This window comes from Sorghum bicolor, chromosome 2 (genome assembly GCF_000003195.3).
Source record: "Sorghum bicolor cultivar BTx623 chromosome 2, Sorghum_bicolor_NCBIv3, whole genome shotgun sequence".
NCBI classification, from domain to species: domain Eukaryota; kingdom Viridiplantae; phylum Streptophyta; class Magnoliopsida; order Poales; family Poaceae; genus Sorghum; species Sorghum bicolor.
In genome coordinates, this window is record NC_012871.2 from 77220974 (window position 1) to 77243851 (window position 22878).

Sequence of the window (22878 nt, forward strand, 5' to 3'; positions counted from 1 at the left end):
CTCTCTAGATTCTGAATAATCTGCACTATATTCTCTCCGTTCGAAGTTAGAAAATATTTTGACTTTTCTAAATACATTATTTTTACTATATATTTATATCTAAATATGTAGTTAAAAGATGTATTAAAAATATCGAAATGTTTTATAATTTAAAGCTGTTAGAGTATCTCTAGGAGTTTGATATAATTTACTTGCTAAACTAATTAATTTATAACAAGTTAACAAAAGAAATATCAATTTAGCAAATTAACAAAAGAAACTGTTAAAGCATCTCCAGGATTGCATTGGGCCGGGCCTCCATCAGAACGGCTCATCTCCAATCGTGCTATCATTATCAGTGGTGACCAAAAAAAAACTCTGTTCAAAAACTAAAAAAAAAAAGAAAAGAAAGGAAGAAAAATCGAGTTGCCGCCGTCAAGCAAGCAAATCGCAGAAGCCGCCCTCGCAAAACCCTCCCCGTCGATGGCCGGTGTGCCGCCGCCGCCGCGGCAGCTCGAGGTGCGGCGCTTCGCGGCCGCCCGCGCCGGCGAGCTCCGCTCGCTCTACGCAGCCGTGTCGTCCCGACTCGACGACGCCGGCGGTCGGCAGCAGCCCCGTTCCGCGCGCCGCCGCACCACAGGGCACCTCCCTAACAAGCGCCGCCGCCGGGGACCCGGAGAGGTCGGTACCGAGGACGACGGGGGCCTCCCGCCGCGGAAACAGTCGAGGAGGGTGAGGCGGCGGCGGGAGCTCGCCGGCAACCCCGCGGAGGGGTTCTCGGTCGCCGGCGACGGCGCGAGGCGGCTGCGCACGCACCTGTGGTATGCGAAAAGGTTCTCCATGGAGAGGCGGTGGGGATTCATCTTGCCTGTCGGCACACAGGGGAGGTGAGCTACAATCTTAAAATAAAGCAATAGTGCCGACTGTGCACTGAAGCATAATTTTAAGTTGTTTGCTCCTTAGTAAGAGCAACTCCAAAAGCCTAGCTAAAATTAATAGTCAAATTCTATTGTTTAGCCATTTTGTAAAGAAGAGATCCACAACAGCCTTGCTACTTTACAAAATCATATAGCTTGCGTCAGTGGTTGGCTATATATGGCCAACGAAAATTAAGGAATAGCCACTTTCTATTTTACAAAACTAAATAGCACATCTGTTGGAGTCTACCTTTTGTTTTGCAAATTCTAAAATAACCTCCACAACAAAAATAGCCAAGCTGTTGGAGTTGCTCTAAATTGGCAGTAGTGCTGCCCGTGTAGGAAAAACAAAACTTTCTTTGTTTTAGATCCTACTGCACCACGAAAGAGTAATTCTTTCTGAAATTGTATTTATCTAATTGCAAAAAGTCCTGCCTATCATTACTATTGACGACGAAGAGGTTGTGTGTCCATTTTGTTGTTTCATAGAGTAGTAATGTTGGGTTCAATCTTACTAAATACATATACAAATGGGCATTCCTGGTAGAGGAAGCTAGACCAATCTCAAATGCATGTATGTTGTGAGATGGTCAGTCTGGTACCTTTCACCATCTGCTGCGTCTGTTAATAGGTGAGGAGGAAATTCTTTACTCCATTCCCCAGATTTGTATGCTGTGGATATGTAGATGCTCGTGGTGTAATTGAATCTTTGCTGCCCTAACATGGTTATACATTCCCAGTGGGAGGGGCTCAAGGAATGTTCTCAAGCAACTGAAAAATGGCACGACTATCCTTGATGCTGGCTACTTCATTCCAATTGAGCTAGATGGTCCAGAGGTACATGCTCCTGTTCTCTTTCCCTTGCTTGCTTGTAATTTTTCCCCATCCTCTGCTAGCTGTTATGATTGGCTTTTCATCTTCAATGGTTCAACAATCTTACTGGGTGTGCTGCTTACTACAGGATGCCCTGTTATCCATTCTCAGAATGGTTCTGCGCCCATCTCCTTCAGAAAAAACACCTGATTTGAAGCATCTACAAGATCAAGTTATGCGAGGTGTTTGCTATGAGAATGCTATGGTATTTACATGTTCACCACAGACAGTATAGGGTACAAGTGTTTAAAGCGACAACTGTGACTTAATTGTTCTTTCCAGCTTTGGGATGTTAGGAGTCTGCATTCTCAAATTGTTGGACCAGTAACGTATATGTGGCGTCCATTCGCAAGAGCAGATGACAAATCTGGGATTGAAGGAGATCCGTGCCCTTCTCACTGCATTCACGACGAAAGCGGCAGTTCCTCACGACGCCAGTTGTGGATATGGATTCATCCTGCTGCACTCGATGAAGGAATTAGTGCAATAAGATTTGCATGTGAGAGACAGGTGGTTCCTCAATTTCTTATGTAAGGCTTTAACTTGCAGTTTCAGTGTGCTAAAATTTGAAAATAGTTTTTTAAGTAGTTCGCTCCTTGAATCGGTAGTTTCACTAATTTATAGGAACTTCTTATACTTATAGTGTGAATTCAAGGGAGATGTAAGTTATGTAGAATACTTTCTTTGTCACTCTTTTTTTTATTTTTGACCACCACAAATATATGACTCCAACTGTATTTATACTTCCTATTCAGATTAAAGTGCAAACTGCTCACAGAAAATACAGGATGCATCACTTTTGGGTTTAATAGGAGGAATGACAAAAGGGGAAACCTCGTGCCCCCCTTTTTTGTTGGTAGCTTCTCTAAAGAAACATATGAGTTGAGTGCTGTGTTTTGAACTGTTGACCAGAAAATACTAGTCATTTTGTTCTTTTCATGGTTGAAGGTATCATTTACCAGTTTTTATATCCTAATGAGAAACATCGACCTGCTCAGTACCTAAGCACTTTAGAAATTACTGCTTCTATGATCTGAATATAGGAATTAAGATGCTATTTGGTGAGCATAATTTATCTTGTGCAATGTAATCCTTACTGCTGAGTAACAGTTACAATTAGCAGGTTTCCTTGTAATACCATTCCTGCTTTCATCTCACACTAGAATGTCCTGCCCTGCACTACAGATTCAAGATTCTGGTGGTGTGGTCAAATGTTGCTCATTAGAGGGAAAAATCGCAAGATTGGAAGTCAATGGATGCAAGGCTATGCAATCTCTTAAGAAGATTTTTCATCCAACGAAGTAAGTCTCTTCTTTTTGGGAACTAAGTTACTGTTAGTCTGTTACCAGTGAGAAAACAAAGTTGCCAAGGCATGCTAATTTATGTCTTTTTAATTAACAATGCAGTGCAAGTAAGATCAACATGATATCAACAAGTGATATCTCCACATCAACTGATACTCCCCTGGATTCCTCTACTGTCCCTCATCTTTTGAAAGCTTCTGTCATTGATAATGCTGAGACTCTTCAGCCTGGTGCTATACTATCCATGGTAGTTCATGACCCCAGGGAGGTTTCAGTTAAGGGAATAGATTCTTCTCAATTGGTCTCCCTTGGCAAGCAGAGCAAAGATTTGGGGGAAGATGTAGCCCCAGATGCTAATGAGGCATCATCAGAGGTTGCAAATATATTGCCATTGATGTGGATGCACCCTGGGAAGCATGATATATTCCTTTCTGACTGTAGGGAACTGTGGGACTCCAGGCAAAGCATAAATCCTCCTGTGTCAGATGAGGTTCTTTGTAAGGAGAAGCACTGTGAACGTATTAAGTTTTTCTGCTTGGATTCACGAAATGATCAAGGGCAAACAACCCAAGAGAAGGATAACCTCATTCGATCCTGCCCGGTTATTCTTTTGAAACATGCCAGAGAGGGAATGCCTGCTCTAGGGTAAGGCCTATCTTTTGTCCTTGAAGATGTCACATTATTACATTAGATGTCCTGCTTGCAAGAGCATATAAAGAAATTGTTGACTTCTATGTTAGCCTTTATACTGTCCCATTACAAAGAAAAGGGGCATTTGCATGGTTGCCCCATGTTGCTTCCTAACTATGAGTTTGCCCCTCCTATCATGTCACCTGAGTCTATGTATCTCATGTTGGTTTCAGATTTAAGTTGTTTTTCGTTTTGCTTCTTAGAAGAAATATATTTTAGATCAGTTATCATGAGTTTTGATTTTTGAACTCTTTTTTTTTGTCTCGAATTCCTATATAATGTGCTATTATGGTTTGCCTACTTGCCTAGCGAGTTGGTGCAGTAGTGTTTCAAATGATGAAGTTGTGATTTATAATTTTATATACTATATATTGTCATCATCATGTAATCCTGCTAATGATACTGTCTTATTGTCCACATTGAATGAATATACAGGTGGTCCATCATTCTACCTTTGAGTTGGGTGAAACCTTTCTGGCTCTTTCTAGTATCTCATGGTGCCCGTGCAATTGGCTTAAGGGAGAGACGGTGGATTGCATCAAAGGTATTTGCATGTGTAATACACTAATACAACGAGAGGCTAATTATCAGACACTAGCTCCTTTCCAAATTATCACTGGTTTTTTCTTGAATGGCAACTATTTATGAAGCCTTAAATTTATCAAACTGTTATTGCAGTTGTTCAACTTAGCAACAAAGCTATCCATATTATACAATGACCTTTTGTTGACAGAGGCAATAAATGTCAAATCTGTTCATCAAGGAGCACACAGTAGGTTTAGCAGCACCATTTTTTTTGAGTAAAGTCCATCACCGGTCCCTAAACTTGTTTGGGTGTGTCATCCCGGTCCTTAAACTCACAAAACGATTGTTTAGGTACCTAAACTTGTTCAGCTGTGTCAACCTAGTCCCTAAACTTAGAAATCTCCCATATAGGTCCTCAAACTTGTTCAGTCGTGTCATCCCGGTCCCTAAACTTGTTTTTAAGTCATCCAGATCAAAGCAGGGCGAATCTAAAAACTCTATATAGGAAAATAATTCATAACTTTTTCATATGAACTCAAATGAAGATAAACTTTATATCAAATTTGTAGTAAGCAATGCGATCTACAACTTTGTAGTTGAAAAGTTTTTAAATTGAAATCTTTTGGGGTCCCAAAATATTTTTTGAAAGTTTTTAGATCTACAAATTTAAAATTTAAAATTAAATTTTGTGATATTAAACGACTTTAAATAAAAAACATTTCAACTATAAAGTTGTAGAACACATTAAGGGCTACAACTTTGATATAAAGTTTGTCTTCATTCGAGGACCTAAATGGTCGATTTGCGAGTTTAGGGACCGGGATGACACATTAATACAAGTTTAGGGACCGGTGGTGGAATTTACTCATTTTTTTTATTGTCTTAAACACTACTAATGCACTGATATATCCATTATGCAGTTCAGAATGCCATGCTTTCCTTATGATTATCCAGACAGCAAAGCGTATGCATCGTATGCGTCCAAAGAAGCTGCTGATTTTGATAAAGTATCTGAGCGCTGCCCTGTTGCCAAGAGACCTCCAAGAGTTCCTGTGCCTCCTTTATGGCATTGTATCATGACTTCTTTTCATAAAGATGATGTCATATTGGGTTTTCCTGAAGTAGACGACTTAGTGCGCGCTAATATGATATTACCCAAAAGCTTATCTGTACATTCCAAATCTGGAGATGCAGAACCATTGCAAGCAAATGTTGCATCCTTGCAACTTCATGTGCCAAGAACCGCCCAAATGTTGAGACAATATGTGGAAGAATTTGATATGAAATATCTGATTTCATCATCTGACATGAACGTGGATTCTGATCAACCCAACTTAGCTTCTAATGACACTGTCAAAATGCCACGATTGGTGAGTGAATTATGCCTTACAAGGGTTCTGATCCGAGCTTTCAAGGAAGGTTCTTTTGAAGAGGGTGCTGTTGTTTGTGCCCCGCTTCCTTCAGATCTTTCAGCTTGGAAAATCAGGTCAATATCCATGTCCCTTTAATACATATTGTCAAAAAAAAATGCTATTTTTTTTCTTGGTTGATATCAAGAGAGGATACAAGTCCTTTTCTTGAAGCGAATGTAAGATGCAATTTTCGTTCATATATATACATATATTACAGAAATAATATGTACTTTATTCCTGTTTGATGTGTACTTAGCAATTTTAAGGACACTTTGGCATTTTGACACAACACGTGCTTGCTTTGAGCATTTGTTAAATCATCTCGTTCTGTAATCTGTTTCCTGCAGTGTCATTTCCAAGGTGGTAATAGGAAACAAAAAGTGTTTAAAGAGACTAATAATCTAATTTCATGCATGGAGCAGATCAAAGGAAGAAGAGGAAGAATGCGTAGAAAAATGGGAACTCCAGCTTCCTCATTCCCATGTTAGTTCTTATTTCTCCTGGTTTGATCCTAGCACCAGCAGCCTTCAGTTGCCTACAGATGACGCCGCACGGGTGGCATTCAGGTGGCCGATAGGCTTTGTCACCAGTGGCTTCATCCACGGAAGGTACCTATTACATCTCCCTTCTCATCAACACTGTCGTCTAGTAGTAACTTGGGAGTACACTTTGTTTCACTTATCACAGTAACGGGCAAGACGCAGTCGCGGTCGCATTCTGCGAGGCAAAGCTTCTGGCAGTACTGAGGCGACAGCAATGGGCGCATGAAAGCTTGCAGAGCCGGGAGATCTGCGTCCTCGTCAGGAACGCAAGATCAGGTGCGTACCGACGAGCGCTGGCCACTATCGTCCTGGAGCATCAGGAATCAGACCTGGAGTTTCTGTAGTCCGGAACCTGTTGATGTTGTGTTGGGTTTCATCCATCCATTGAGAAATCTGCTGCTAGCACTGAACCCCCACTTGTCAGTAAAACCGTGTCATTGCAATTTTGATGATTTTATTTTTATGGTCTTTTTTTTTTTCTTTTGTGGGTATACTTGTGACTCTGGAGTTTCATTGCTTTGGGTCTGTTTGGCATACGTCACAACAGAACTATTGTGAGTTTTTTTTTTTCTTTTTTCGCCAAACTCTTTTTCAAAATACCTTCACGAGGGAAGTTATTTTTCTTCTCTCACAATGATACGAGTTGAGATGAAGCTAGAAAAAGGTAGCTTATCTTAGCTCTTTTTTTTTTTCATCCATGCTTGAAGCTGCTGGTGATACTGTTTGCCAAATAACCTTTTCAAAATAACTTAGCTTTATTTAGAAATCTGCTCATGAAGTTTTTTTTTAAAAAAAAACAATTTCCCTATTAAAGTTGAGCTGTGCCAAATAGAGCATCATGTGCCTTTTCTTTTGTTGGGGCGACGTGTCAGCTGGACAATACACGAGAGAGCATCGTGGGCCGGCGCAGGAGAGCAGCATAAATCCTGCAAAGCCCAACCCAATACTAGCTGTTCGGGTTTCTCTGTGTGCACGGTTCTGCTGCATCACTTGAATTGAAGAGTATTTGAGTCGAGTCCACGTGCATGCATGTACACGACGACACTCCGTTAACATCTTGCTTCTAATAAACGTAGAAGAAATGGAGAAATTAAAGGCACCACGACGAGGACGACCACCATCAAGCTAGCTTGCTAGGTGTTTTAACAATGCAAAACGCGTACGTGCACGCATGAAACACGAGTCATTTAACAACGGACGCAGGTCCAAACAGTGCTGTCTTCGTCACTAACAGACATCATAATTACGCTCAATAGCTCTACATCTACATGCGTCGCATGCATCATGCATGAACCACCCAGCAGTACCGTACGGTACCTGTGCTGTGCTTATAATAAATACTAGGTAGTATGACCGTGCGTTGCTACGGGATAGCTAACATTTTTATTAAAAATACATGTATCGCACAATAAGATAATAACATTATAATAAAATTTAAATACCAGCTATAAAGTTTAATTTAAAGAAACAAAGTTTCTGAAATCAAACATAGTCACGTAGAGCACGGCGTTATAGCCTCACAATTTCTACTTTATATTTTACTTTTATTAAGATAGGTAGCATGCCCGTGGGTTACTACGAGATGACTAATAATTTATACTAAAAACACACGGATCACATAATAAGTTAACAATACTATAAAGATCAAGTACCAGTTTTAAAATGATATTTAATATAAACATAGAGCGTCGTATGTCATCGAGCTCTATCCATTTCTCTGATACGGTTTTTAGTATCAAGTGCAACTAATTTTAAAATAATATAAGTTATACATAATATTTATATAATATAATATTTTTTAGGATTGCACTGTGGCACTATTTAGTTTCTAAAAATTTTATTGGAGCATTAAATATAGATAAAAAATAATTAATTGCATAATTTATATGTAATGTGCCAGATGAATTTTTGAGCCTAATTTGCCCATAATTGGTCACTAATTGACAAATAAAACAAAAAATGTTACAATAGCTAAATCCAAAAAATTTCTCGAACTAAATAAAACCTATCTTATCTTGTTTGCAGGTGTTAGTCTTGTCTCCTAATGTTATACAAGAATAATTATTTTCTAATGTAGAAATCTATAAATAGACCCATAAATAGAATAATTATAATTTTTGGACGAAAGAGGAATTAAACACCATAGTTAGTTTTACATCAACGTAGGAAATATAGTGTATAGTTCTCCGTCAATAAATAAAATAAAAAAAAACAAAATATACACAGTACACATTTACTCCATCCCCACTTCTCTGATGTCTCCGTCTCTCTATCCTCTCACACACTCCACTGCCGACCCTTCTCCTTCCCCGGGCAAGCCCCCTACTCCGATGTGGATCTGCCGCTGTCCTCTCCCTCTCTCCGTTTCTCGGTCGCTGTTCCTCATTCCCAGCGCCATCACTTCTCTCACGCCGACGTGACCACAGATCCGTATGGTGACCACGGCGGCTCCAGCGAGCTCCACTCGTCTTCATATTTTTGCCGCCGCTGCAGCCGCGATGCCGACGGTGAGCATCGGCCGGGACCATGTCGTCCTAGATCTGGGTCGGACCTACCGTAAGCTTGACCTCCTCTGCTCGGTTCCTCCCCCAAATCCATAGATGATAGCTCTCCCCCATCCGTGACAGGTCACCGTGACCAATCGAACTGGTTGCAGCACAGGAGGAGCTCGAGGCGATCTGCTTCGAGCTCGGGGAGCACCCCCGCGGCGAGCCCTGGCGGGACGGCGCCCGACAGCAGGTTGCCTGGAGGTAGAGCGCGCGGAGGCATGGGAGCGTGAGCACGACGGGCGTGGAGGCACGGTTGTTGCGCAGCGACAGGACCTGCAGGTTCTGGAGCTGGGAGAGCATGCCGTTGGGATTGCGAGGCGGTCTGCTTCAAGTTTGGCATCGAACTGGAGGATGTGGTGAGCATATCTCTCCTCTATCCCTCCCATTTAGAGTTTAGTGATGGGTTTGTCTCATTTTATAGTTCAGTGGCCTATTTGCACATACAAGTTTGGTGACCTCGGATGCAATTTACCCGATATATTTTTTTATTTGATACTGCAATTCAGTTATACTGCAATTCAGTTATTTCGCAGCTAATGTATCCTTTTTATATATATAAATTGTGGGGGGGGACTCAACCTATATTCCTTATTATATATGCATGATCAACCTTCTCCTCCTTAGGTGGTGATGGCTTCGTAGAGACCTCCACTTATCAGCTCTGAATACTGTTTTTTATTAGTAATATAAAATTTTATAAGGGATCTCTCATAGACTAAGGTTTACATTCTGTTCAGGAATAGTTTATTTATTTACTTTCTGTTCAGGAATAGTTGACACTCATTGTAGAACCACTTCTGCCATTAATCTTAATAACTTGGAGTGGGTGCTTCAGTTGTTTGAAATTCAGAAGCTCACAATGACTTATACTGCCAGTAAATCAGGCCTTGTTTAGTTCCAAATTTTTTTGGGAAATGAGTACTGCAGCACTTTTGTTTGTATGTGACAAATATTGTCCAATCATAGACTAAATAGGCTCAAAAGATTCGTCTTGTAAATTACAAGCAAACTATGTAATTAGTTATTTTTTAATCTATATTTAATGTTCCATGCATGTGTCGCAAGATTCGATATGACGGGGAATGTGAAAAGATTTGCACAATTTTCTGGGAACTAAACAAGGCCGGTAGTCTATATGCTAGTTAATTTGATTTGTTTATATATCAATTTTCTTCTATTTTCTCTTTTGTGTTTGGCTTTCTCTAACCCAATGTTGAATTGGCTGTTACATTACAGGCTGGAGAGTTTGCTGCTGGCAGAGGCCAGCAGTGTTGCGAATCAGCGGTTCTGTTGAAGAAACTGTCGCTACAGGCACTTGATTACAGAAAATGTCTGAGTTTCTGGACCTTGAGACCCAGGATGGGATAAGAATGACATGGAATGTTATACCAGGCACAAAGCAGGATGCCACTAACTGTGTTGTTCCTGTTTCTGTCATTTATACTCCTCTAAAGCCAAACCTTTCAATTCCTGTCCTTCCTTATGCCCCTCTCAGTTGCCGCATGTGCCGTTCGATTCTCAACCCTTTCTCAGTTGTTGATTTTGTTGCGAAGATTTGGGTCTGTTCGTTCTGCTTTCAGCGCAACCATTTTCCCCAACATTACAACTCCATTTTAGAAAACAACCTTCCTGCTGAGCTGTTTCCTCAATATACCACTGTTGAGTATGCATCCACTTCTGAAACGGGTCCTGTGGAACCTCCAGTCTTCCTCTTTGTTGTTGATACATATATGATTGAGGAGGAGATTGGCTATTTGAAGTCTGCTTTAGCACAAGCAATTGAACTATTGCCAGATCAGTCCCTTGTTGGATTTATTACTTTCGGGACATATGTTCAGGTCATTATCATCTCTCATATTGATACTCCATTGCTGAATGCACTGGTCAAGAACTAATACAGAGATTTTAATTTATGTAGGTGCATGAATTGGGTTTTGGCTTTTTGCCAAAGTCATATGTGTTCAAAGGGACAAAAGAAGTTACACAGGAGCAAATTCTGGACCAAATGAGTTTCTTTGCTGGGAAAACTAAACCCACATCATGTGTGATTGCAGGCGCAAGGGATGGCCTCTCAGCAGAGAGTATTGCTAGGTTCCTGTTGCCTGCTTCTGAGTGCGAGTTTGTGTTGAATTCAGTTAAGAGTTCTGCTTGATTATAAAACCGTGATACATTGGTCTGGGAATTGGCAAAGTTCTGTAGCACATCAAAATGTGGAACACTGTGAAATTATCACTCTCAAGTGACATACTAAAATTCTTTTCCATCATTACTCTGTTGACTCTGTTTCCCTTTTCCTGTAGGTAATAGAAGAACTGCAAAAGGACCATTGGCCTGTTCCAGCTGATAAACGTTCATCAAGGTGTACTGGAGTTGCATTAAGTGTTGCTGCTAGTCTCTTGGGGGTTTGTGTTCCTGGATCAGGTGCTAGAATTATGGCATTTGTAGGTGGTCCATCTACAGAGGGACCTGGTTCTGTAAGTCAAAGTTCTTTTTTTAACATGTTGAGCTTCATTCCCACTGATGCTATAATGTAGATGTTAGGATGGCCAGGTCGTGTTGGCACTCCCAGGGGGAAGGGAGAAAGCTAAGATTGGAATCACTGTTTCTTCTTGTTTAGTTACAACAGTGGCATATGATTCCTTCTATAGAGGCTCATCTAACATATACTGATTAATCATTCCATAATATGGCAAGCAAGAGCTCTGTACTTTAATATGGTTCGAAAGTAGGTATGGGATTTCGTATGAGTAACACAAATGTTTATCACTGCCATCAGAGCAAACTAACACTAAGTTTGTGACCGACACAAATATAGCAAATCATGTAGCAGCTGTCATGAGTTAATGTTTTTGCGATTCTCATTCACCTAAGGCACCATTTGGATTTGGGGGAATGGGGTTGGGAAATGTGATATGAGGGGTAGGTTAAATTTAATCCATTGTTTGTATATTGGGTTTGGAAATGATTATTTCTTTATGTTGACGTTAATTACTTCCTGGCAAATCTTGCAAATGAGAGGTCAAATATATGATAAGCTTTTCTGATATGCTTGGTGATCTCTAGGTTTTCTAGGAAGTTTGCTTCTCTCATGGTCTTTTTCTTTACCATGCAGGCTTATAGAGTATTTTGCCTTTTGTAGGTCAGTTTGAGTGCATTTGCATTCTTGTTCTCTGAGTTGGTTCAGTACAACCAGACTCAAGTTGACAACATTACTGAGCTGGAACGGAGGTATCTCTATTGTGTATTTGTACCTGTCTCATATTGTTTGATGAATTTGTATTTAGGTTGATTGATTATTTTCTATCATGTGCCTTTGTTTATCTTATTGCACATGCTACTAACTTATACCCAGATCAGATAAACTCTTTCAGTAAATTAATTTATAAATTCATCTGGGCTACACCTGTTTGTTTTATTTCATGCACAGGCTGGAGGATGCTGGTTATGCGGTTGGTGCAAGGGTGCTTGAACTACTCTGTCACACGGAGAAGGTTTGATACCTGTTTGTTTGCTTGGTTATATAATGATCATTATAAAATACTGTAACAATTTTGATGCTCTATTTTTGCAAATAATATTTTATAGTCATATTTCCATTTGCAAAAATAATTTTGCTTGGATAATTCTTTCTAGCTCAGAAATCTGATATATATCATATATGTGTAAAGAGCTGTTTTAAAATTTTTATTTTGAATAGCTGCACCCCCAGTCTAAAATTTTACAATTAATATTAGTTACTTTGAAACAAAATGATGTGTATAAATACACAGTTTTCAAAATACACAGTTTTGTATGTGCTTCAAGAACGTGTAACTCCAATTGACATGTTTTCAGTTGTCTAACTCACCTTGTTTTATGGTTGTGGATTGGCCAGGAAACGCAAAGGCGAGGGCGACTCCAGGACCTGTAAAAACGCCGGATTGACGGCTTCAAGGACGGTCGCAGGGCTGAGGTGGGCAACGCAGGTCGGGCTCGTGCGTCGGACGACGGCGTCGGGCGAGGGCGAGGTCAAGGCGCAGATCGGCGAGGGCGTCGGGGGCGACTCTCCAGACCAGGCAATGCGGGCGTCGGGCATCGGAGGCGAGGGCGACGGTGTCGGGGGCGAGGACGAGGGCGACTCTCCAGACCTGGCAACGCAGGTCGGCGTCGGGGGCGAGGGCGACGGCGTCGGGGGCGGGTCGGGCGTCGAAGGCGAGGGCGACGGTGTCGGGGCCGAGGGCGACTCTCCAGACCTGGCAACGCAGGTCGGCCGTCGGGCGTCGGGGGCGAGTGCGAGGGCGGCGAGGACCCAGGACGATCGAGGGAGAGGGGCGACGTCGGGCGAGGGCGAGGGCGTCGGGCGTCGGGCGAGGATTGGTACCGTGCGCGATTCCTTCCTTTAGAGCGTGCGATTAATTTTGTTTTCTTTACAGGACTGAGATTTTATATCAGGAATTCTTTTTTTTTCTTTATTTCATTTCACACCCTTCCACCTCTCTGTTATATATTATTCTGTATTGTAAATTTGCATCAGGAATCCTATCTGGTTTTTTTATTCAATTTTGACCCTTCCACCTCCTAAGCACGGGTATCGCACGTCGGGGGTGGGGGGAGCGACCCCACATATGGTGGTCTTACTTTTGTTCTTTTTATAGTTGTAGGAGATATGAAGAACATGCTTGACGATGCTCCGGGTAGATCGACCGAGTGCAATGTAAATTCAGGCCTGGTTTAGTTCACCCCTAAAATAAAAAACTTTTCAAGATTTCCTATCACATCGAATCTTACGGTACATACATGGAGCATTAAATATAGATTGTACAGTTTGTCTGTAAATCGTGTGATGAATCTTTTAAGCTTAGTTGCTCTATGATTAGACAATGTTTGTCAAATAATAACGAAAGTACTACTCTGAAATTTTTTCAGATCTAAACAAGGCCTCAACCGCCCATTATATTTATGATACTTCCGTCTGCTTTCCTCCATGCCTCCACCCATTTATCTAAATCGCTTGACTGTAAAATCAACCTTAAGGGAACATGCTGACTAGTTTTTTTTTTGTTGTTGTTCGTCTTATTTTACTTTTTGATGACAATGCCGTAGCACATAGCTTCGCCTGTTCATGACAAAACAGACCAAATACGACTTGTGAACGAATTAGAACAATTCCGTTCTAGCTATGGTACGTAGTCGGACTCTAAGACGTTAAGTCATGATTCGTGTTATTATGAGTTAGAACAACTCATTTCTAGCCATAACACAGACTCGTCCGATTCGTATCAAAATAGACGACACGATCGATCATTGCATAAAAACTTTCGAGCCACAAGTCACCAATTTGACCACACACAATAAGCTATATGTTCTCAAATTTTTGTTCTTGACAGGTCATCCCCAAACACAATACACATGCATGCCAGTCAGATATTAATAAATTGTCGTGCCTGATTCTGATGGAGTGATGATTGTAATTGCAATGTACTATTGTACGGAGTACGGAGTATACTCCATCGTGAGGAGAGAGCAGGCCACGTGTACATACCACGCATGTGACGAAGAGTTGGCAAACCAAGAAAATGGGGAATGGGCCAAAGCACAAAGTTGTAGTGGGCCCAGGTGGAAGTGGCATCGTTGGTGGGCTAAATCACCCAGTCCTAAGCCTGTCTCGGGGTGAAGAAGTCCACTTTAGGTACCTCAACTTTCGCAAAAGTCTGTTTTTCATCCCTGAACTTCAAAATCGGCTAAAATACATCCCTCAATTTTTAAAACCATGCATATTACGTCCCTGACATGTTATGAGCGGTTTTGAAGGCAGTTTTGTCTTTTTTATTTTTATTTATTTTGGCTGAATATTTGTAAAATTATAGTAAATCACATAAAATTCATAAAATATTAAATCTGATTTTGTTGGACTCCAAATAAGTAGATCTACATAGTGAACGTATAATATAGTACACTTTAGTACAAATTTTTTATTGTAGCTTTAGATCTGTGTTTTTCTATAATTAATTAGAATAATTCATAGCTATAGTTTGTATGGTACACTTGTGGTGAATTTTTATGTTGGACTAATTATTATATGTGTAAACTATGGTAAAAATTTCATACTCATTAGGTCTTGTATAACTTAGTTATAGATTTATTATAATTTAACAAGCATAAACCTAAATAAATCTATAACTAAGTAATACGTGATTCAGTGAGTATACAATTTGTACTATAACTCAAACATAGAATAATTAGCTCACCATATAAATTTCATCACAATTGGACCATAGAAAATGTAGCTATAATTAGTCTAATTAATTATAGAAAAAACATAGATCTAAAGATGCATCAAAAAATTTTGTACTAGAATATACTATATTATATATTCAATGTGTAGATCTACTGATTTGAAGTCCAACAAAATTGAGTTTTTTATTTTATGATTTTTATGTGATTTACTGTTATTTTTTCAAAAAATTCAGCCAAAATAAATAAAAAGAAAAAGGTAAAACCGCTTTCAAAACCAGGTCAAGGATGTAATATGCACAGTTCAAAAGTTGAAGGATGTGTTTTGTCCGGTTTTAAAGTTTAGAGATAAAAATCAGACTTTTGTGAAAGTTGAGAGACTTAAAGTAGACTTTTTCCCCTATTAAACTATGAGTTCACTGATTTATTTTTAAAGAAAAATGCTCATACAATACAAAAGCATGAACATATTTTTGACGGATTCAGGTGTGCTACATAACTTGTTATTACATACAGGCCTTATTTAGATCCGAAAAGTTTTTAGATTTTAACACTATAGCATTTTCGTTTTTATTTGATAAATATTGTTTAATCATGAAGTAATTAGACTTAAAAGATTCATCTTACGATTTAGTAAACTGTACAATTAGTTTTTATTTTTATCTATATTTAATACTTCATGTATGTGCCGCAAGGTTAAATATGATAGAGAATCTTGAAAAGTTTTTAATTTTTAGAGTGATCTAAACAAGGCCACTGTCGTGAGTGCGAGGTCTGTATTTGACTGAGCTCTGACTTTAGTTACTGCAGAGTGCATGCACACAGTGACACAGACACAAGAGGCACCTGGCTGACCAGCGAGGTCAGTGTGCTGTGGTGGCGTGAGGCTGCTGCTGGGCCCCACCCCCCACGTGCCAGACTGCCAGGTCAGGTCATTACGCGGCTATCAGATAAATCACGTGCTACCCAATCCTGCGCACATGGAGTGGCGCCTTTCTTCCTCCCCCTTGTTTTTGTTTTAAAAGATCAATATAATGTGCGTCTTGTTCCTTGTTTCAACAATTTGCAAACATAAAAGAAAAGAAAACAAAGCAAAACATATATGCAGTCCTCTTTTGCTTGTTGATGGATCAAAATCCAAAAAAAAAAAAAGCGTCATTACATTCCATTTTGCTTACTTGCTTGCTTTTGCATTCAAACATCACACGTTCACACTTGTGAAGCACCATTCACATTCAGCTTACAATTTAAATTTAAGCAAACCTAAGAGACAAATCAAATATTGTCCCCCCACCCCACCCCACCAAAAAAAAGAACGAAAGACTTGAACGCAAAACAAAATCGATGGACCATCAGCTAGCGCCTGGCAGAGAGAAATGTACAGGCCATTCCATTTCCATCCAAATCCAATCAAAGAGCTGAGCTAGGGCGGAGCAATCGATGGCGCCGCCGTCGGAGCCGAAGACGACGAGGCGAGGTCCTGCGTTAGCTGGCCCATGGCGCGCACCTGCATCTCCAGCGCGGCGATGTAGTCGGACACCTCGGCCAGGAGCGCGGGCAACGACAGGCTCTGACACCCGGGCACCAGCCGCCCCAGCACCTTCGCCCTGCCAGCCAGCCCACCCGGCGCCCGCTGCTCGCTGTCGCCACCCTGCTGCTGCCGCCGACGGGGCCTCGGCGGCGGCGGTCGGCGCGCGCGGAGGCACTGGAGCGCCCGGCACCGCCGGCTGCGTGCCAGGATGGTGCGGCTCCAGCGCGAGCGGCCCCGCGCCGCCACGGCCAGCGCGCGGTAGGCCGCGTCGCGCACCGCCGGGGCGGAGGCGGAGCAGGTGCTGGGTGTGCCGGTGCCGCCGCCGCGCACGAGGCGCAGCGCCTGGAGGAGCTTGGAGGAGTAGGCCTGCTGCGCGCGCGGCGTCCGCCACATGAACGACGGGCCCTGCTGGTGGTCGCCGCCGTCGGATGCGCATGCGCCCGACGATCCCCTCTTGCGTTTGCCGCGGGCTCCCTCGTCGTCAGCGGAGGAGGAGGGCATGGTGGCCGGCGGTGTGTGTGTGTGGTGTGCAGTGTGCTTTGGTTGGTTGCGGACGTGGGAGGCGCGCGGAAGGAACGCCACGGAGGGAAATATATAAAGAGACGGAGGGCTTGTTTAGTTTCTCAAATTACACAGTTCGTCTATAATTTATAAGATTAATTTTTTTAAGACTTATTAGTTCATGATTAAATAATAATTGTCAAATACAAACAAAAGTGTTACAGTAACATTTTACAAAAAATTTCACCAACTAAACAAGGCCTCACCGTTGAATACAAAATACAAAATGCTAACTACTTTTAAAATGATAGAATACAAAATACTAAAATTTTTTAGAGTTATATTTAGTTCGATCCAAAATACAAAATTTATTGCTTTCTCATTATGACCACTTGAGGCTTTTTTTTATTTAGTTTTTTTCTTTTTAAAGTCAAAATCTAAAACCGAGAATAACTATTTTTTTGCCAAAAAAAATTACGTAGTGTTTAGTTTTATTATGCAAAATGATAGACCAAAACATAAAACTTTTAGGATGAAAGGGGAACTAATTAAACACCCCCATACTTACATTGTTAATAATTTTAAATAAGATTTGCGAAATTTAAAATGATTTGGACGGACGAGAGTAATATGTTTTTGTTTGTTTGGTGTACCCAACATTCGCATGCTTGCATGGCCGACACTAGGCACGTCTGGCTTATATATGTCTGTCAACATGCATCTTCTTTCTTAGACCGGAACATTACATGTATAGCTACCATATTAATTTATGCCAAAAACAAACATATGTTTATTCATCAACCTATGCCATTTCATTTTACTACCGCCCAAACATATTTTTTTCCCTACCTTCTTAGTCTGGAGCACTGCAAATAAATCTGCTAGATAGACTTTTTTTATCGTCCACGCCATTCTGTCCAATTTTATCTCTCACGGCATCAAACTGCAATGAGAAGAGTCCAAAATACCCTTGCATCACAACATTGCTATGTTGGTCGCCTTACTACCAGGTAAACGAACATTGATGCCTCTTCCGTTGTGATTTCTGCCTCTTGGTACCAAATCAGAGCGTGGTGGGCATGGAGATTTTTGCTGCCCCTTCCACTGTGATTTCTGTGGATGGACGCAACGCAAGAAGCTCAGGCTCTCCATGGACCAGTCCGCCGTCCTCAAAGAGTACTTCAAGACGCACAACACGCTCAACCAACCCGCCTGGGCCTACGGCCGCGGAAGCACATGCTCAGCGTGCCTAGAGGTGACGCGAGGAGGCAAGCTCCGGCAATGGCGCCTGCACGAGTTCTAGCCTGGCCATTGTGGGTGAGCTCAGCATGTGCGAGGGCGGCAACGAGGAACACAGCCAACATCGAGACGACATGGATCTGCAGAGGGATTGAGGTGAGAGGGGGAGGGGTATTTTGGACATCTTTGCATGCCTATTGGGGCTAGCAAAAAGTGAAAAACCAACGGAAGAAAGGTGGACGGAATGGTACGGACGACCAAAAAAAAAGAACTTTTTAATGGCTTTTAGAAAATTACGATCTTTTATAATATAATGACATACATGTAAAAGTCTCAAGATCTTGTACATAACTAGCCTAGCCTACTACTACTTCCTCCACCGTACGGTCTTGTACATTTTCATTTCACCATGCATCCTGCATACACGTACTATCTCATCACCAAATTAAAAGTCCAAAACACATAGCCATGCCATTGGTAATAACAAACAGTAAAACAAAGGAAAAAAGCTAGGCAATCTCATACGTAGCAGCCGGCAGCCGCTTACTCCTTTTCCTGTCATGTTGAGCTGAAAACCAGGTTGCTTGCTCATCCTGTCATCCATACCAACAGTTTGCTTAGGCCTTGTTTAGTTCGAAAAAAATTCAAGATTTTCCATTATATTGAACTTTAGTCGTATGCATGGAGCATTAAATATAGACGAAAATAAAAACTAATTGTACAGTTTACATGTAATTTATGAGATGAATCTTTTGAGCCTAGTTACTCTATGATTGAACAATGTTTGTCAAATAAAAACGAAATTACTACAGTAGCCAAAAACCAAAATTTTTGCGAACTAAACAATGCCTTAATTGAACTTAGACTTGGACTGGAGACTGACGACTGCATACCGTTTACTTAGGCCTTGTTTAGTTCACCCCAAATCCAAAAAGTTTTCAAGATTCCCTGTCACATCGAATCTTGCGGCTCATGCATGAAGCATTAAATATAGACGAAAATAAAAACTAATCACACAGTTTAACTGTAAATCACGAGACGAATCTTCTGACCCTAGTTAGTCTATGATTGAACAATATTTACCACAAACAAACGAAAATGCTACAGTTTCGAAAACTTTTCAGTTTTCGGAACTAAACAAGGGCCTTAGAATAAGATAGGCATCAGCGCCGACGCCGGCAGGCCGGATTATACTCCCTCTGTCCTGAGAAAGCATGCAATTAATCCTAGTTCTCAATACTAAATTAGACCAGAAGAGAAATGATACATGTGTCTCACACTGCAGCACACACATAGTATACAGTTACGTTTTTTTTTTTTTTGCGAATAGTTGCGTTCTTTCTTTAACACGGCTTTAAGGTTAGAATCGTATGTTTTCACGGAGGGAGTATTAGGCCTTGTTTAGGTCACCCAGAAATAAAAAAATTTTCAAGATTTCTCTCACATCAAATCTTTTGCCATATACCTGAAGCATTAAATATAGATAAAAATAAAAACTAATTATACAGTTTGTCTATAAATCATGAAATAAATCTTTTAAATCTAGTTAGTTTATAATTAGACAATATTTGTCAAATAAAAATAAAAATGTTACAGTGGTCCAAAGCAAAAAAAAAATTGGGAACTAAAGAAGGCCTTAGGCCTTGTTTAGTTCGCAAAAATTTTCAAGATTTCCCGTCACATCGAATCTTTGGTCGCATGCATGGAGTATGAAATAAAGATAAAAATAAAAACTAATCACACAGTTTAACTGAAATTTGTGAGATGAATCTTTTGAGCCTAGTTACTCCGTGATTGGACAATGTTTGTCAAATAAAAACGAAAGTGCTACAGTAGCCAAAAAAACCAAAATTTTACGAACTAAACAAGGCCTTAGCCTATTAGGAGCACGAGCACGACGACAGCAGCCATCGTCATTCACTGCGATAGTGTCGGAAAAACATGGCCTAAAATGGTAGATTTCTTCTAGTGTTTTTAACTAAAAAATTTCACTAGAAAGTATTTATTAGAAAAAATTATACTAAATTTTAAATGCTAAAATATTAGAAGAAACTTACGTACCTCATTTGAAAATATTTAGTAGAAAAAATTACACTAAATTTTAAATAGTAAAATACTAGGAAAAATCCAGACACCTCTTGAAGAAGTCTAAAATTCTATGGCCGCCCATAGCTATAGGCAGCTAGAGCTAGCTCATGTCATGTCGTCGGCTCCTTTGACTGTTGAAGAGCAGAGGCAGCCGATTATTAGTGCTCACTGGTTACTGAAGGGGACCTCTCCTCGCTGCCTGATCGTCGCTCACACATCTCCTAGCCTCCTTTCCTTTTGTGTGCTTCAGAGAAATTAAAGAGCACGACCGACCCAACTGATGAGAGATCAACTCAAAGTGAATGAACTCATGAACAGAACAGGCAGCACGTACAGTGTCAGTGGGAAAAAAAATGGGTACGAGATTCCCGTACGTGGCACCACGCGACTCCTCATTCAGATGGCAGACTCGGCATAATAATAGGGCCTTGTTTAGTTCTGAATTTTTTTGATTTCGGTACTGTAGCATTTTCGTTTTTATTTAACAAATATTATCTAATCATAGATTAAGTAGACTCAAAAGATTCATCTCGTAATTTACAAACAAATTGTGTAATTAGTTTTTATTTTTGTCTATATCTAATGCTTCATGCATGTACTTCAAGATTTGATGTGACGGAAAATCTTGAAAAGTTTTTTGATTTTCGGGTGAACTAAACAAGGCCTAGGATTAGGGGCTTGCAACTTAAGATCCACCTGTCACGGGTTTATTAGACACCCCGTACGGTGCCGTGTATGGGAATCTCGTACTTCCTCCGTCCCAAATTGTAAGTCGTTTGACTTTTTTTACCTCAAGTTTGACCACTCGTCTTATTCAAAAAAATTGTGCAAATATAGTCAAATTTTAAGTCATTCTTGAAGAACTTTTATTAATAAACCAATACACAACAAAGAAAAGTGATGTTTTGTACAAAACATTGAATAAGATGAGTGGTCAAACTTGATATTAAAAAAGTCAAACGACTTACAATTTAAAATGGATTGAGTACCTTTTTTTTCCGTCAGTGGGAGCTAGTGTGTGACATGACATGGGCCTTGTTTAGGTGAACAAAATTTACAAAATAAACACTAAAACACTTTTATTTATATTTGATAAATATTGGCTAATTATAGATTAACTAGGCTCAAAAGATTCGTCTTACAAATTATAGATAAATTATATAATTAATTATTTTTAATCTATATTTAATACTCTATACATGTGCCGCAAGATTTGATATGACGAGGAATCTGAAAATTTTTACAAATTTTCTCAAAAACTAAACAAGGCCATGGTATTGCCATGGCTTGCCGGTCCATCCATAACAATGCATGCATGCAGCATCCGTATCATATCTACTACAGTATCTTTGAACTGCTAACAGAAAGGCTATTTTAAGCATGATATATATAGATCGATGAGGCAAGGGCCTTGTTTAGTTCCCTAAAAATTTTGCAAAATTTTTCAGATTTTCCGTCACATCAAATCTTTAGATGTATGTATAAAGTATTAAATATAGATAAAAATAAAAACTAATTGCACAGTTTGGTCGAAATTGACGAGACGAATCTTTTGAGCCTAGTTAGTCCATGATTGAACAATATTTGTTAAATACAAACGAAATTGCTACAGTGCTCATTTTGCCAAAAAATTTTGGAACTAAACAAGGCAGCCCTGGTCGTTGCAGCATGCAGCATTGTTTATCTGGACCATCCAAATATGCTCTAAAATTCGTGGTACTGCACTTCTCTCAACTGTGTTCATACTTCTCTCCACTATTTCACACATCTCGATGCATATTTAACTGTGTAGATAAACAATGTCTTGCATGTCGATTGTCTGAAAAATTGTAGTTAAAAGTATTATTTGCTCATTTGTTATAAAAAAATACTGCTAAATCACGGATAGATAAACTGAAACAAACAGATTTAATATTTGCAGCACGAATCCATTCCATGAAATGCAATGCTTGCAGGTTCATTCAGATCAGATGCAGTGTCATACAGTATACACGCACGCTGGCAGTTGGCTCCACCGCCCACTACGCACTGCTCCCTGTCCCTGGTGACCTGCAGCTGCTGCAGCTTCAGGTCGTCGTCGTCGTCGTCGTTCAGTTGCATTGCATGCAGGCAGCACGGCAGCCAGCCGTTGAGCTTTGAGGACCTGCTGCCCCCTGCCGCCATTGTGGATGCCAGCGGTGCCACGCCAGGTGAACCCACCCACATGTACGACCATTAACAAACGCTTCAGACTTGCTGTAGGCCGGCCGGCCGGATCCCACTGTTGAGTGAGGCTTTAGCATCTGCGGGCGTAATTGATCAAGAGAATCTAATCTGCCTCCTTCTTCTGCTCTTGTTTAATTTCTGCTGCCATGCCAATGCCATTTGCCATTGCCAACCCTCGCTCCCCTCCAAGAATTTATTGTGAGCACGTTTGTTGTCCTTGTCCATGCTGCTGCTGTAAAAACAACCGAAGAGAGCATAGTTTCAGTCACACAGTTTGGCTGTGATCGATGCATGCGATACGAGTGGAGCT

General features: G+C 40.6%; 3 protein-coding genes across 9 annotated transcripts; 2 read left to right on the forward strand and 1 right to left on the reverse strand.

Moving 5' to 3' along the window:
- LOC8077505 lies at nt 349-6931 on the forward strand. Of its 3 annotated transcripts, none has more exons than XM_021454786.1 (10): nt 352-866; nt 1637-1733; nt 1858-1974; nt 2052-2279; nt 2955-3070; nt 3176-3718; nt 4199-4307; nt 5209-5774; nt 6123-6308; nt 6388-6931. In XM_021454786.1, the coding sequence occupies exons 1-10, from the start codon at nt 463-465 to the stop codon at nt 6584-6586; spliced, it is 2565 nt and encodes an 854-aa protein (XP_021310461.1). In that variant the 5' UTR covers nt 352-462; the 3' UTR covers nt 6587-6931. The 3 variants fall into 3 exon arrangements, with proteins under 3 accessions (XP_021310463.1, XP_021310461.1, XP_021310462.1); XM_021454787.1 differs by lacking the exon at nt 352-866 and adding an exon at nt 879-1527 and having other exon boundaries at nt 6388-6681; XM_021454788.1 differs by lacking the exons at nt 6123-6308; nt 6388-6931 and adding an exon at nt 4442-4535 and having other exon boundaries at nt 349-866; nt 5209-5380.
- Nucleotides 8456-13533, forward strand: LOC8084968 (protein transport protein SEC23). 5 transcript variants are annotated; one of them, XM_021454318.1, is made up of 8 exons: nt 8456-8798; nt 8870-9147; nt 10028-10629; nt 10710-10925; nt 11092-11265; nt 11931-12019; nt 12219-12282; nt 12666-13533. In XM_021454318.1, the coding sequence occupies exons 3-8, from the start codon at nt 10120-10122 to the stop codon at nt 12699-12701; spliced, it is 1089 nt and encodes a 362-aa protein (XP_021309993.1). In that variant the 5' UTR covers nt 8456-8798; nt 8870-9147; nt 10028-10119; the 3' UTR covers nt 12702-13533. The 5 variants fall into 5 exon arrangements, with proteins under 5 accessions (XP_021309993.1, XP_002461254.2, XP_021309994.1 ...); XM_002461209.2 differs by having other exon boundaries at nt 8899-9147; XM_021454319.1 differs by having other exon boundaries at nt 8904-9147.
- Nucleotides 16137-17163, reverse strand: LOC8077506 (transcription factor bHLH148). The gene has a single exon (XM_002463382.2). The coding sequence runs from the start codon at nt 17034-17036 to the stop codon at nt 16428-16430; it is 609 nt and encodes a 202-aa protein (XP_002463427.1). The 5' UTR covers nt 17037-17163; the 3' UTR covers nt 16137-16427.